Consider the following 14,137-nt stretch of genomic DNA (forward strand, 5'->3'; position numbering starts at 1 on the left):
TCGGTGGCAGGGGCTATTGTTTTAACCTCTTCAACTGCTTATTTTAGATATGCAACCATCTGCAGGATCATAAAGAGACTGCAACATGAGCAACATGTGCTAGACAAATAAACCACCCTTGCAGTGAGAGCTGGAAGCTTGCAGCCTGCCTAGAGACAGGAGAGATGGGACAGAGGTGTGGGAAGGGATTAGATGGGCGGACACGGACTCCTATCGGGAGAGATTTCAGGCACTAGGCTAAGAGGCTTATACTTGATCCTGAGAACAATGGGAAGTGAGGCGGGAATTGGGTCAGTTAAGTGGCATGAAGAAATAGGTGATTAAGAGTAATCTTCTGGAAGCATGCAGGCTGGAAGGAAACACTGAAACCAATTAAGAGGTAGCAAATTTAGTTCATTTTAGCTTATTGCAATTATTAAAATATCCAGACTTGTGTCTGACATCATTTTTTCGTTTCTATTTGTGCTTCCTCTATGCTTTTATCCTCTTCTCTTGCTTAACTCACTTGAGATTTTGGTTTGTCTTTTTTAATTCCCTTTTTCCACTTTGATCATTTTGCCATAAATTTTTAAGTTAGAGTCTATATTTAAAGAATGTCTTAATCCCTAACAATTCAAAGATGATAAAATTGTCAGATCAGATTACTGTCTTCCTGATTTACATGCTATTGTTGTCCAAATGAGGGTTATTCTTTTTCTTAATCCCAAAATTACATATATTAATAATTAGTAGTAGTATATTTTATATTATAAATTATAATATATAACTAGACATGCGTGTTATACTATACTATAAAGTTATTTTTTTTCTTTTTTAAAGATTTTATTTATTTATTTGACAGAGAGAGAGATCACAAGTAGGCAGAAAGGGAGGCAGAGAGAGAAGAGGAAGCAGGCTCCCTGTGGAGCAGAGAGCCCAATGTGGGGCTCGGTCCCAGGACCCTGGGATCATGACCTGAGCCAAAGGCAGAGACTTTAACCCACTGAGCCACCCAGGTGCCCCTAAAGTTATTTTTTAATCATCAAGCACCAAAAATTGTTTGACTGACTTATTAAATGTTCACTATTTTTATTTTCTTATCATTACTTCTTCTATCAAAAACTGGATCATTTTCCTTCTTCCCACAGTACTCCTCTAGATTTTTCTCAGAAAAAAATAGATTAGTGGTAAATTCTCTTGGTTCTTGACTATTCCTAAGAGTTAGTATTGCTGAATACACAATTTTATGTTGACAATTGTTTTCCATCAATGCTTTGAAGATATTATTTCATTGTTTCTGCCTTCCATTGTTGTTGCTAAGAAGCCTGGCAATGTCCCTGACAATGTATCTAGTCATCCTGTCAGATATGGCCAGACATATAAGGAGCAGGAGCTTATTTTTAACCTACGTAAGAGATGTGTGTCTGGAATAAAGCTATGGTAGTGAGAATGGAACGGAGAAAAAAAAAAAAAGATAACATTCTGTAGTGCAAAAGAGATGGTGGGAATTGTGTGTATGAAAAGGAGAGATAAGGGCATTTTTAAGTTGTATATTTCATGATCTAGTCCGAAGAGTCTCTGATATGCACACAATGCCAAAATATCTAGATGGTCTGCTCTATGATAGTATAGGATTACTTTGTTATTCTCTACAGAGGAGGAAAGATAACCCAGCTTTCTGAAAACCAGTGTCATATTTTTAACTGGTTATTTACAGCCTCTGTCTGTGGGTGCCAATGATTCAGAAGGATAAAGCTTCCCGTTGCAAAGCATGATAAATAATATATGCTCAATGAATGTTTGCTGAACTAAACTGATATTAACAATTATATAAATATGTTGCCAATGGCACTCAGATTCCTTGATGAAAAACTGAGCATATGTTAAACCAAATGTTACTGCAATCCAAGCTTATCAATAAATAAGAAACAACAACAAGCTGTGGAATCCTCAAGTTTATAAAATACCAGCCATCCTTTATCATTCATACATGCATTGCATATTTCTCAATCACTAGGCAGCTATAAGTGTATAAGCTATAAGTGTATAATTACGGTTCATAATTACCGTTAACAAGAACATTGTTTTCTTGCCGGTTGCCTATGGTCCCTTATCCTCTGAGCAAGAAGGGATTTCTTTCATGAAATCTTTTCTTTGCCATGGCTTTCTCAAAGGAGACCAGAACCCAATTCTGCTAATGGCACTGAAAGAATTTTAAATAAAAGAACAGCGCCTTCCTCAGGAAACTGTGACAGAGAAGCTAGCAAATTTCTATTTAATTTTGGAATAGCAATCTCTGTTTTAATTAGATGCCCTGTTGCCAGAGATTTGCCCTTATCCCCTATTATGGAAACAGTGTTAAATACTTCTTCACAGTTGGATACATACCAGGGTACAGTAGAATGTGCAAACAATTCCTGTTGCAAACACAGAGCCCCAGAGATCAAACCCAGTCACTAGAAAAGAAGAAAAAATATTGAAAGAAGTTTCTCTGAGAAAAGTAGAAGAGCAAGGTTTATGAGAAAGAAGTCACAATATTTTTGTCAGTGTTCTTTGTGGGTCAATGGAAATCAAATTAGAATTTTCTCTTATTATATTCACCTCTGTTAAAAATTATTTTATTACAGTGTTATACTTCAACTCAGTCTATAATTTTTAGGTAATGTTAAAAGCCAAACCTTTCCTCCTAAACTCTGCAGCTTCTGGTCTTTGCACCAACTGTTTGTTTGCTTTTGCTTTTTCTTTCCTTAAATTAAATCAATAAATATTTATTGAGCAGTTACTATGTGGCAGATAACATTTCTAAACCTTCTGAACAACAGTAGCCCATCTGTAAGTGTGATTAAAAACTGTAGCTTCCTCACAGGGTTGTTATGAGAATATGCATCAAAAACACATAACCTAATGCATGGCACACAGTAGGCACATTGTTTGCTTTTTCTTAACAAAGTTAGTCTGAGGACTTTGAAACCACCTAAACATCAGCCATGAATAAATATGTCTCGATAAAGCACACAGCATGATTAAGCTGAATATTGAAGACTTCTAATATTATAGGTATTATTATGAAGTTTATTTTAATCTTTTTAAAATTCTTGTTTCTAGGATTCTATTCCCTCAAAAAAGGTAAGCATAAGTTTTAAAAAAAAAATTACTATGTGTACCTTTTACTTTGTACTTAGGTTATTGACTTCATAAAATCCCTGAGATGGGATCATAAATTATAAATGTCTTAAGTGGTTGTGTGTATGCAATACCCAATACCCATCACTTTAGTGATTAAAAAACAGAACAAACAAACAAATGACAATCACACTGGGTGTTTGAAAACTTGTGGGCAAATCAAGTAACTCATTATTTGCCTTTTTTTCTCTCTCTCTTCTTTTTTTAGATTTTATTTAAATTAAGGTTAGTGGGATGCCTGGGTGGCTCAGTTGGTTAAGCAGCTGCCTTCGGCTCAGGTCATGATCCCAGTGTCCTGGGATCGAGTCCCACATCGGGCTCCTTGCTCAGCAGGGAGCCTGCTTCTCCCTCTGCCTCTGCCTGCCATTCTGCCTGCCTATGCTCGCTCTCTCCTCCTCTCTCTCTCTGATAAATAAATAAAATCTTAAAAAAAAATAAAAAAAAAATAAGTTCAGGTTAGTTAACCTATAACATATTATTAGTTTCAGAAGTAGAATTTAGTGATTAATCAGTTACATGTAACACCCAGTGCTATTTTCAATGTTTGAGTTTTGGAGCTCTCTATTGTAATGACTACAGTAATCATGGGATTACTAACCATGGGAATGTCTCCCCAGCAGGATAGAGGTATATTTCTCAAGGGGAGAATGTAAACATACAAAAGATGGAAAGTATCCAGGAGAGTATCAGTAACTCACCTTGATTGAGCGCCAATGCAGGTGCATACACCACCACTCCTGTGTAGAGAATCTGGTGGGGAAGCAAGAGTCAGGTGAACGGTGTGAAAAGTGACATGGAATGGAAAGCTGCCTCAAAGCTTCCTTATTGACCTTAGAGAGGAATTTTCCTTATCATGGTCCTTAAACCTGCCATTGGCAACCACTCTAGTCTTGACATCATTGATTACTGTCATTAGTGTGCAAAGGGGATCACCAGCTTTTGATGGGAGAAGAACATTGGACTTTTAAGTCTGCTGTGAATTTTGAGACTTGATGGCTAGATATGACATGACACATTTCTGAAGGAAACAAAGATAGGGTTCAAGTCAAGGTAAGGGTTTTGGTTCAGCCTTTCTCGACCCACCCCTGCCCCCATGCCTGTGTCACAATGACTCACCCTCATTGCAGCACGCTGCCGAAACAGAGATTTTAAAGATTTTTATTTATTTATCAGAGAGAGAGAGGGGGAGAGAGTGAGCACAGGCAGACAGAACGGCAGGCAGAGGCAGAGGGATAAGCAGGCTCCCTGCTGAGCAAGGAGCCCGATGTGGGACTCGATCCCAGGACGCTGGGATCATGACCTGAGCCGAAGGCAGCTGCTTAACCAACTGAGCCACCCAGGCGTCCCGAAACAGAGATTTTAGAAGGGAGAGAGGAGAGCACAGCGAAGATTGACACGGGTGATCTAATTCCTGCGTACATCTTGGGACTCCCAGCGTTGCAGCCACTATGCTGAAGGAAGTAGGTGCAGTCCCATTTTTATTTTAAATGGGAATTCATCATTTAGAGGTCATGTGAGGGTTTTAGGAGGCAAAAGTATAGGAGCCGTGCAGGGAGCACTGCCTTCCTCCTTTTCTCTCTCTTAAATCCCTCAGCCAGTGAGTGGGAGTTTTAAGAAAGGGAAGAAGGTCATTTTCCAGCAAGGAGTACTTCATGAGCTGTAGGAAGCGTACCAACCCTGTGGGACAGCATGAAGGCACCAAGAGCCTAGGAAGCAGAAGAGGAGTCCAAAAGGGGAGAATGGGAGTATTGTCTTAAAATGACTTTCAGCAAGACGAGCATTTCTGGTTCAATGCAGTTAAGTGGTGAAAAACTAATGACTGGACCATTTCATAGCCAAAGTAACTTGTACAAGCGAAATAAAAGTTTTTAATGCTATTTTTTCCTTTGTGGTTTATGATATACATTTGTTTTTTATTTACTATTTGGATGAATTTACAGGGTCTGTGCAATGTGGATAACTTTCACTGTAATCACGTATCTCGAAAGTGCTATCCTTGGAAGAAAACAGTTTCTTCTTAGTGCTAGGTTTGTCCTTTAGTTGCATTCATTGCCCCCCCTGGAGTAAACAAACCCATAGCTTGTCACCCCACACTTCCCACATCTGAGGCAGACCTTCCGCCTTACCGTCTGCACAATGTAGATGACAGTGGCCGCAAAGCGTACTGGTTTATTGAATCGTAGTTGTAAGTACTGAGAAGAACAGAGAGAAGGACAAGCAGAGAGTCAGTGAATTATTTACATAAGAGCTGCTAAGAAGGTTCTTTTTTCGTGTATTCCTTTATGTTTAGTGCTTTGGATTTATAATGTGATTTTATGCCATATATACTCGAGAGAACCGGAAAAATACAGATTTTTTGAAGTCCAAGAAATGGCAGAGCTCTGTTAAAGATCAATTTTTGCTTACGCTTCTCATGATAGAGAAGATAAATGCTTTTTATTTTTAAATTTTCATGGTTTGAATAAAAATCCAGATCCTCTGACCTTCTACTCAGGGGTCTTCCTACTGACTATACCGAAGCCACTGTTGCCTTTTCTATCCCGTTCCCCCAGAATTCGCCCAGACCTGTATTCCCTCTTCCCTAGGCCACTGCAGCAGCCCAGAGAATAATTCTTATTGGAATTAGAGGGATCAGCTGGTCCCTAATTCCAATCCTCGCCCGTCTATTCCATCAATGGATGTTTCTCCTAGACCAAGGCTCTAATCATATTGCTTTTTTTCTTAAAATCTTCAATGACCGTCCATCATTGAAAACAAAGTGTACATCCCACACTTGGTACTCTCTCCTGTCTGATCTGCCCCTTCCTATCTTAAGTCATACCTCTGTCCCTCCGATGATTTATTCTCCACATAAAATCACTGTGTGCTTTTCAATCGACATGCTTTGCACTTCTCAGACTTTTCTTTTCTTACCCTGCTCCACCCCTGCCCTGAGCAAATAACCATCTTATTTGTGAACCCTCTTTCCTCAGACGATAGGTTCAGTACACTGAGTCCGGAGCTAGTCCAGCGAGAGGGTGACTGAGGGCACCAGATATAAGGAAAACATTCGTAAAGAGGTAAGAAGGTCAGTGAGGAGACAAGTCTCAGATGTCACAGGATGGAAAATGATGCAAAACTTTTGTGGTGTTGACAACTTAGGTTCAAATCAGATAACCTTTGGAAAGATTCATTTACGGCGGTCAGCGATGGCTTTCTTTTCTAAAAGCGGTGCTTCTAAGGCTCGAGGGGCATAGTCAATGATAATGCGAAGTACAAGCATAAGAATGTAGTGGGATCTTAGTGACCACAGTAGTCACCACGAGTGCAATGCCAGCTTACTGGCACTCACGATTCCAATACACGCTGACAGCTTCTAAATGCACCTGTGAGCGTCTGCTTAAGGGCTTTGTTTCAGCCCTGGCAAGGCAGGCTAGAAATGCCTGCGGGTGTTATCTTTGGCTGAAAGCCAGAGAGTTACGCAGAAAAATATTCTGGCTTCTTTGCTGGTCAGGAAAGACCTCCGGGACATGATCTGTATGTCTTCCTGAGGTCCCCAGTGAGACTGAACCTCAGTTGCTCCCAGTAGCGACCTGCTCCAAAACACACATTTTATTGGCTTCATTTCCTTCCATATTTATTTTAACTGCCATTTGCCTACCAATGTTAAATGAAATTACTTCCTGCAAAATGACTTGCATTCAGGGTTTCCTTTGGGGGGAACATAACTTAAATCAAATAGAATGCAAATGGTGACTTTAAAAATGCTTGTGTAAAAGGGTGTGTCCTGCTGATGGGGACTTCTTGTTCCCCATGACATAAGAGAACTCAAGATAGCCTGCTGGAGTATGCAAACACGTGTGATAGAGACAGGCTGTCTCATCTCAGTTCCCTTGGACCTATGAACCATTAGCTAACACATCAGCTGATGGCAGTCCTATGCAAAGTCTCAGTGAGATCAAGAGAAGAACCTCACTGTTTTACTGGACTCCTAGTGAGCCCAGACCAAATTGCTGACCCACAGAATTGTAAGCAAATAAAATTGTTGTTCGATAACATTTATTTTGGGGTAATATGTTACATAGCAGTATACAAGTGATATAAAAATTGGTACCAAGAGTGGAGAAATGTTGTATCCAATCCCCAAAATAATGCAGTATTGGCTTTGGGACTGGGTGGCACCTGAAGTTTGGGAAAGCAAGGGGGAAATTATTCCTGAAAAATGGAAAGACACTAAGGGGACTGCTATTGGAATCTGCACAAATTTAAGTAAGGGTTTTAACATCGTCATTTAGTTCCAGTAAATTCAGTCAATTCAGTCCAACTGAGAAGGGAGTAAGGAGAAAAAGATATGTGGGGGAAGAAGAAGAAGAAGAAGAAGAAGAAGAAGAAGAAGAAGAAGAAGAAGAAGAAGAAGAAGAAGAAGTAGTAGTAGTAGTAGTAGTAGTGAATCAGAAGTAAGACTCCCTGAATTCTAGTTTGAGCTTTGCCACTATCTTACTGTGACCTAAGCCTTTGGTTTCTCATCCATGAAACGAGAGACAATTTCAACGGCATTATAATCTGTCTGAAAGAACATGTTTACCCATCCTTTCAATTACTCCCTCCCTCGTTCAATGGTCCTTTTTGATGTGTATTTATCTATCGCTACAGTCGAAAGTAAAAGTGGAAGTCCAGCTGAAGAGTTGCATGCTTCGTGCCTGCTTTTGAAAAATTGCACAGGTAACGCTTCCCATCTTTGTATTTGATTATTTTCAAAACTGCAGACCTGGATAGAGCCACATTCTTTTCCATCTTAGTGAATAATTAAAAATAATTAAATGGTTCTGACTTCTCATATTGGTTCAAACCCAAGTAAACGGATCCCTTCTTTATTCCTCTCTTTCTCTCATTCCCCAGATCTACATCATACAAGAATCCTGGTGCCCAAGTCCCACTTTCAAAAATAAGCCACTTACATTATCTCTTCTGTTGCTCCTGCAACACCATCAGCTCTTGCCTGAGCTACAGCAAGAGCCTCCTAACTAGACCCTGCTAGAGCAGAAAAACCCCAGACTCACTGCCAACATCCAGCTAGAGCAACACTCCAGATCCAAATCACGTCACGTCACTCCTCTGCCCAAATGCTGTCATGATCCATCTCACAGAAAGTACACATCAATCCTTGCCATGACCTCAGAGGCTTCATAACACTGGTTCAAACCCTCTAAGACCCTGAATACCCATCTTGGAGTAAAACATTTTATAGGATCATTTACTATGCTAAAATAACATTCAATAGTGACATCATATACACATCTAATTTCTGAAAGCTTGATTATAATTACTACAACACCATAAATGTAACTTAAAGGAGAATTAAAAGGAAAGAAACTAACCTTCCACAGTACGTCATCTATAAAGCTTAGAAACCATGATAAAAGATGATACTTAAAAGAGTAGTAGCCTGTGCATTATGGCAATGAAGAAGTTTGGATTAAAGAGATGTACGTAATTCAGAAGACGTTTAGTTTGAGAAGTCCAAGAAAAATGAGAAGACAGGCAGACACCAGTTTATAAATGAGTGCTATGGATAAATAAAAACAGACTAGATTTATTAGCGTGTGCTCAGAGAAAGAAGGCAATTACTAATGACAAATCACCCAAGTGGAGATCATGAAACTGTATGACACTGCAAATGAGCTGAGCCCAATCTATAACGTGACGGTGAGAACAATCCCTCATGCTTTGACACGGGGAAACTAGTGATAAAATCACACGGATGGCACAGCTTGGTGTTGAAATCCCACTATATATCAAAGCATTTTAATCATTTGGCTATGACTGTAAAATACTTATCCCAAATCTCACTGGCTTAAAAACAAAGGACTTAATCAACTATACCCTAATTTAAACAATAAAATAAAATAAAATAAAATTCAAAAATAAATAAATACAATCTCTTAATTAAAAAATATATTAATAAGGGCACCTGGGTGGCTCAGTGGGTTAAGCCGCTGCCTTCGGCTCAGGTCATGATCTCAGGGTCCTGGGATCGAGTCCCACATCAGGCTCTCTGCTCAGCGGGGAGCCTGCTTCCTCCTCTCTCTCTCTGTTTGCCTCTCTGCCTACTTGTGATCTCTCTCTGTCAAATAAATAAATTTTAAAAAATCTTTAAAATATATATATATAAATAATTAAAAAATGTAAAAAAGAATTTCATAATTTTGCAGATTGGCTGGGTTATTTCTCAACTTGTTTCCCCAGGGCCCTCATGAGACTGCGATCTGCTGGAAGGTTAGCAGGGTGAGAAGGTCCACGTGGCCTCATTCACCCATCTGCTGGTTGAGTTGGCTGTTGGCTGGGGTGCCTCTCTTCTCCTCTGTGTGTCCGCTCCTCCTCCAGAAGATGGACCCGGTAGCCCAGCTTCCTGACACAGCAGTACCAGGACAGCATTCCATCGGGCAAAGGCAGAAGCTATATACCTCATGAGGCCTAGGCTCCAAATTTACAAATCCCTTCTGCCACATTCTGTCACAAGGACATCCCAGATTCAAGGACTAGAGAAAAAGACACCACCTCTTCCAGTCCTTGGCACTTCAAAAGACCCTGGAAAGAATATCTGTGAATGGGTAACAGGGAATGGAGAATGAAAAAAGAAACATAATACATTCAAGCTTCTATAAAGAGCTCGAATGGTATAAACTTGGGGACCGTAACCATAAGAACAACAGTAATAATAAAGAATAATACAAAACCCTTATGAGGCATTTACCATTTGTCAGATTCGGTTAAAAATATTTGCACGTAACGCTCCAATTACTCTTCACAGACATCCGAGGAGAGAGGTGCTTTTATTATCACTACTCCACATATGTGGAAATCAGGCAAAATTAAGCAATTTTCCCAGTCATGCTGCTGGTGGATGGCAGTGCTAGCATAGCAAGCCAGATACTCAGGAGGCCATGCTTTTAATCCTTGTGCCATTTGCCAATTCTCATAAAGCAAAAGGCAGTCCCCAAATCACCCCTTATGTACTTTACATGATCTGAAGTTCTTACCATTAGGGTACTAAAAATTAAAAATATGTAGAAGGCAACAAAATTTAAAAATTGAATTCAACAAAACCCTAACATTTCTTACAACTGTATTAACTTAATAATTAAAAGGCAATCTCACATCTCCCCAACTACATATTTGCAAGGGTTGGATGGAGTAACTGAACCACTTTACTAAAACCAGTTACAATGACCTAGGTATTGAGTAACACATCTGGAAGAGATTGCTCATTAAATAAAGTTTCAGTAACCTCAAGACAATGTTTTTATTCCATTTTAATTTGGGGGAAATAGACTAATTTATAGTGCATGTGTATAGCTTCCTTTTTTAAAAAGTTAACATTAGTCGGTGCCTGGGTGGGTTAAGCCTCTGCCTTCAGCTCGGGTCATGATCTCAGGGTCCTGGAATCCAGCCCTGCATGGCTCTCTGCTCAGCAGGGAGTCTGCTCGACCCCCACCCCTGACTCTGCTTGCCCCTCTGTCTACTTGTGGTCTCTCTCTCTGTGTCAAATAAATAAATAAAATCTTTTTTTAAATAAGTAAATATTATTATGTATCAAAGTACTACTAATTTCTATTTGCTGTAGGTTTTGAACATGAGGGCATTAAAAAATCACTAAGCATATGGTGGTACAATTATCCATCACATATATACGTCTTATATACTGTAAGACACCTGGTGCCCCTGCTCATGCCCCTTAAACTCCAATAGTGTCCCCCACTCATTGTGACAACCAAATTACCTCATGAATATTCGAGGTCCCCTGTGTCTGACCCCCATATATACAAGAACTGTGACTCCATGCAGTGAGGCTCCCCCACCTCTTTGATCCCAACTCTCCCCTTTCTCCCCTTGGCTCACTCTTCTCCAAGCATAATGATTTCTTTGCTGTCCTTCAAACATGCTAATCACTCTCCCCTTTGAGGACCTTTGCATCTGTGGTTACTTTAGCTTGGAATGGTCTTCCCTCCCACGGTGTGCAATTGCTTGCTTTCTCTGGGTCCCCAATTCAATGTCCAATTCTCACTGAAGTCTCACTTAACCACCCTGTATGAATTGTCGACATTCTCCGCCCAAAGCAGAGCTCCTGCATTCTACATTATCCTATTTACTTATTCCCTAACTGTACTTAGTAGAGCAGGATAGCATTGTGATTCAGCATGCCATCTCTACAATTAGATGGTCCATATTTGAAACACGGCCACTTGCTAGCAAGTTACCAAACTCTATGTGCCTCATGCTTCTCGTCTGTTAAACGGGGATGATAATAACAGAACCTACCGAAAAAGGTTATTTGAAGGTCAAATGATTTGATCATAGAGTTAGAGAGGTGCTCAGCACACAAATGGCAAACACTTTTCTATTATGACTGTCTTACATAGTATGTTTATTGATCATCTCTGCTATCAAGTAAGCTGTGTGAGAGCAGAGGTTTGGTTCAATGCTTCATCTCCAGGGCCTAGGGTGTGCCCGGAACAGAGTAGTGTTTAATGAGTATTTAATGGATTATTGATTTAGTTAGTTGTAAAGATGATTTTCGACATTTAGGTAGCTTTTTTTTTTTTTTTTTTAAGTAATTTAAAAAGCTCTTTCATACTTAACTCTTTATGAAAGAAGGGAGGTATTATTTCCTGTGTGGAAACCAGAGCTGATAAACATTAGGTAACTTGCACCAAGACAACCTATTATTAAGCAATGGGCTTTGAAATCAAACTGCCATTTTCTGTCTCCTCTCCTTTTCTCTCTGTCTCCCCTCTCCAGCAGTCACTGAGGCAATTCTTTCTTAAAATGTTAGCAGTGGTGGTGGGTATTAAAGAGGGCATGTATTGCATGGAGCACTGGGTGTGGTGCATAAACAATGAATTTTGGAACACTGAAAATAAAATAAAAAGTCTGTGGGAATCACACCTTATTAGCTGAATGGAAAAACCTGGGATATATTTATGTTTTCAGAAGTACACTAATGAGCCTCGAGGATATATATATATATATATATATATATATATATATATATTAGGACTAATGATAAATTCCTCTTGAACTACATCCCAGAGAGTAGCTGATGCATGACCTAATTCTGATCACCTACTTTTGGTGGGAAGAGGAGTTTGAGGTTGGATGTTTGATTATGATTACCTGCAGAATCACAAGTTTTAAAACCTGCTATAAAGTATTCATTTGACAAAGTGGCTTTTAAGGTCCAGAGTAATCCTTTATGATCATTTAGTTAACAGAATTAAAAAAAAAAAAGAGGTATGTTAAGAGTCCTCTGCTGTGACTTGGTAGGGATGGTGTTGGATAAGGAAAATACACATATTTCTCATAGAAACTGATGTATGATCATGCTGAAACACGACATGCGAACTCAATTTTTAACACGTTATTTCTCTTGAGAATTATTGCAAAATCAAAACACCACTGCCTCATATTGTTTTCCTCAATATAATCCCCATATTTGTATCCTTTAGCAATTCCTCCCCCCATTAAAATGTTTTCTAATCTCTTAAAAACTTTACCATTTCACCACTGATAGAAATAATCTATATTAAAATACTCAGCTCTACTATGAGACAGAAAGGGATAAAGATGAAATGGGTTCTCATTAGACCTTATCTGGTATACAATCTTGATGAAGCCATTTATGTCAATTTCAGTTTTCTTTTCCGGAAAATGATGATATTTACAGTGTATGTTCTGCATGCTTTTCAGAAGACTGATATGCATAATACAAATAACAACTTCAGCTCTCTTTCATTGAGACTCTCCTACAAGTCAGACAATGCATTAGGTGTTTGTAGATAGGTTCTCATTTAATCAGTGAGATAGCCTTGTGGGATTGGCTCCATATTTTCATTCTACAGGTGGAAAAACAGTTCTGCGTGTGCAAAGATAAGTTTTTCCAATAACAATGAAATGTGTTTTTACCATGATGCATAATCGTCCTGAAAATAAATGCACTCTTCAACTACCACATGTTATTAAGACAATGTATACTATTATGGGGGAGAGGGATGTCCAAGTGTAGAGAAAATAGCAACTCTTTCCAAAATGAAGAAGAAAAGAAGAGTTGTCTTACCTCGTAAGTGCTGGTGATGCCAGATCTGTAGAACACGGGGAGAAAGAGCTCTGATGTGAGGATGATGACAAATGCATATGAAATGAAGAAGAGCACAAAAGATGCCCCAAAGCGGTACACCTCAGAGGGAGCCCCCAGGACAGTGACAGCTGACATGAAGCTGGCTGTCAGGGACAACGCTACAGGACCAAAGCTCATTTGCCTTCCCCCAACAAGGAATTCCCTTGAAGTTGCCTTTTTCCTCTCCTTAATAGCAAAGAACACCCCAATTCCAGAGGAAATGACAAAGAGGGCTGCAAATACAACATAATCCCAAACTGCGAAGCTCTTGGCCTCCATGCTGGGAAGTATGGTCCCGGGTAGAAGTTGTTTCCAAAAGCAAAGCTCAGGGCAGTAGATGTTTTGCCAAGAGAGGAGACTGTGATTTTGTGAAGAGACTGATGACCACGGACACTTGACTGGATCTTCAGACACCAAGCTGTACTCAAGGAAGACCTCAGAGGTTGACTACAAAGGAGAATCTGGTAGTGGCATTGGTAGAAACAGATGAGAATTTGAAATCTGACCCGGCCAGGAGCTGTCTGTTCCCCAGAGAAGGAATTCAGATGTGTTCTGAAATTAATAACCATGGAAGTGGAATGGACTTGCCAGATAACATGCTCTTTTATCTTCTAGATTTTTTTTTTTTTTTTGATTTAAAGTTAAACATTACTGGAGAAAAAATGGAAGTGATACAAGTTGACCATCTCAGCATTTTTAATTAGTGAAATGCAATCTGCAATATGCAACATCACCCCCAGGGGTGTCTTTTCCTGAGTAAGGTGGGGGAGGGATACCTGTAATTTTCCGAGGCTGTGGGTGTGGAAGGAAAGGAGCATAGGA

At 39.5% G+C, this 14,137-nt stretch overlaps 1 protein-coding gene across 4 annotated transcripts in view; it reads right to left on the reverse strand.

Moving 5' to 3' along the window:
• SLC5A12 (solute carrier family 5 member 12) overlaps positions 1-13,900 on the reverse strand; it is a 54,808-nt gene extending 40,908 nt beyond the window's left edge. For 2 of the 4 annotated variants that reach the window (XR_009345598.1, XM_059138548.1), the window contains exons 1-4: positions 13,256-13,899; positions 5,289-5,354; positions 3,861-3,912; positions 2,368-2,435 (exon numbers count right to left, since the gene is read on the reverse strand). Coding sequence is in view for 2 of the 4 variants with exons in the window: in XM_059138548.1 (XP_058994531.1) it covers positions 2,368-2,435; positions 3,861-3,912; positions 5,289-5,354; positions 13,256-13,594 (525 nt within the window). In the remaining 2 variants the exon portion in view is untranslated. Of the gene's footprint in view, positions 1-2,367; positions 2,436-3,860; positions 3,913-5,288; positions 5,355-13,255 lie in introns of all 4 variants that reach the window. The other 2 variants (XR_009345599.1, XM_059138552.1) reach the window with 2 other exon arrangements.
• Positions 13,901-14,137: the final 237 nt, after the last annotated feature.

This window comes from Mustela lutreola, chromosome 1 (genome assembly GCF_030435805.1).
Source record: "Mustela lutreola isolate mMusLut2 chromosome 1, mMusLut2.pri, whole genome shotgun sequence".
NCBI lineage: Eukaryota > Metazoa > Chordata > Mammalia > Carnivora > Mustelidae > Mustela > Mustela lutreola.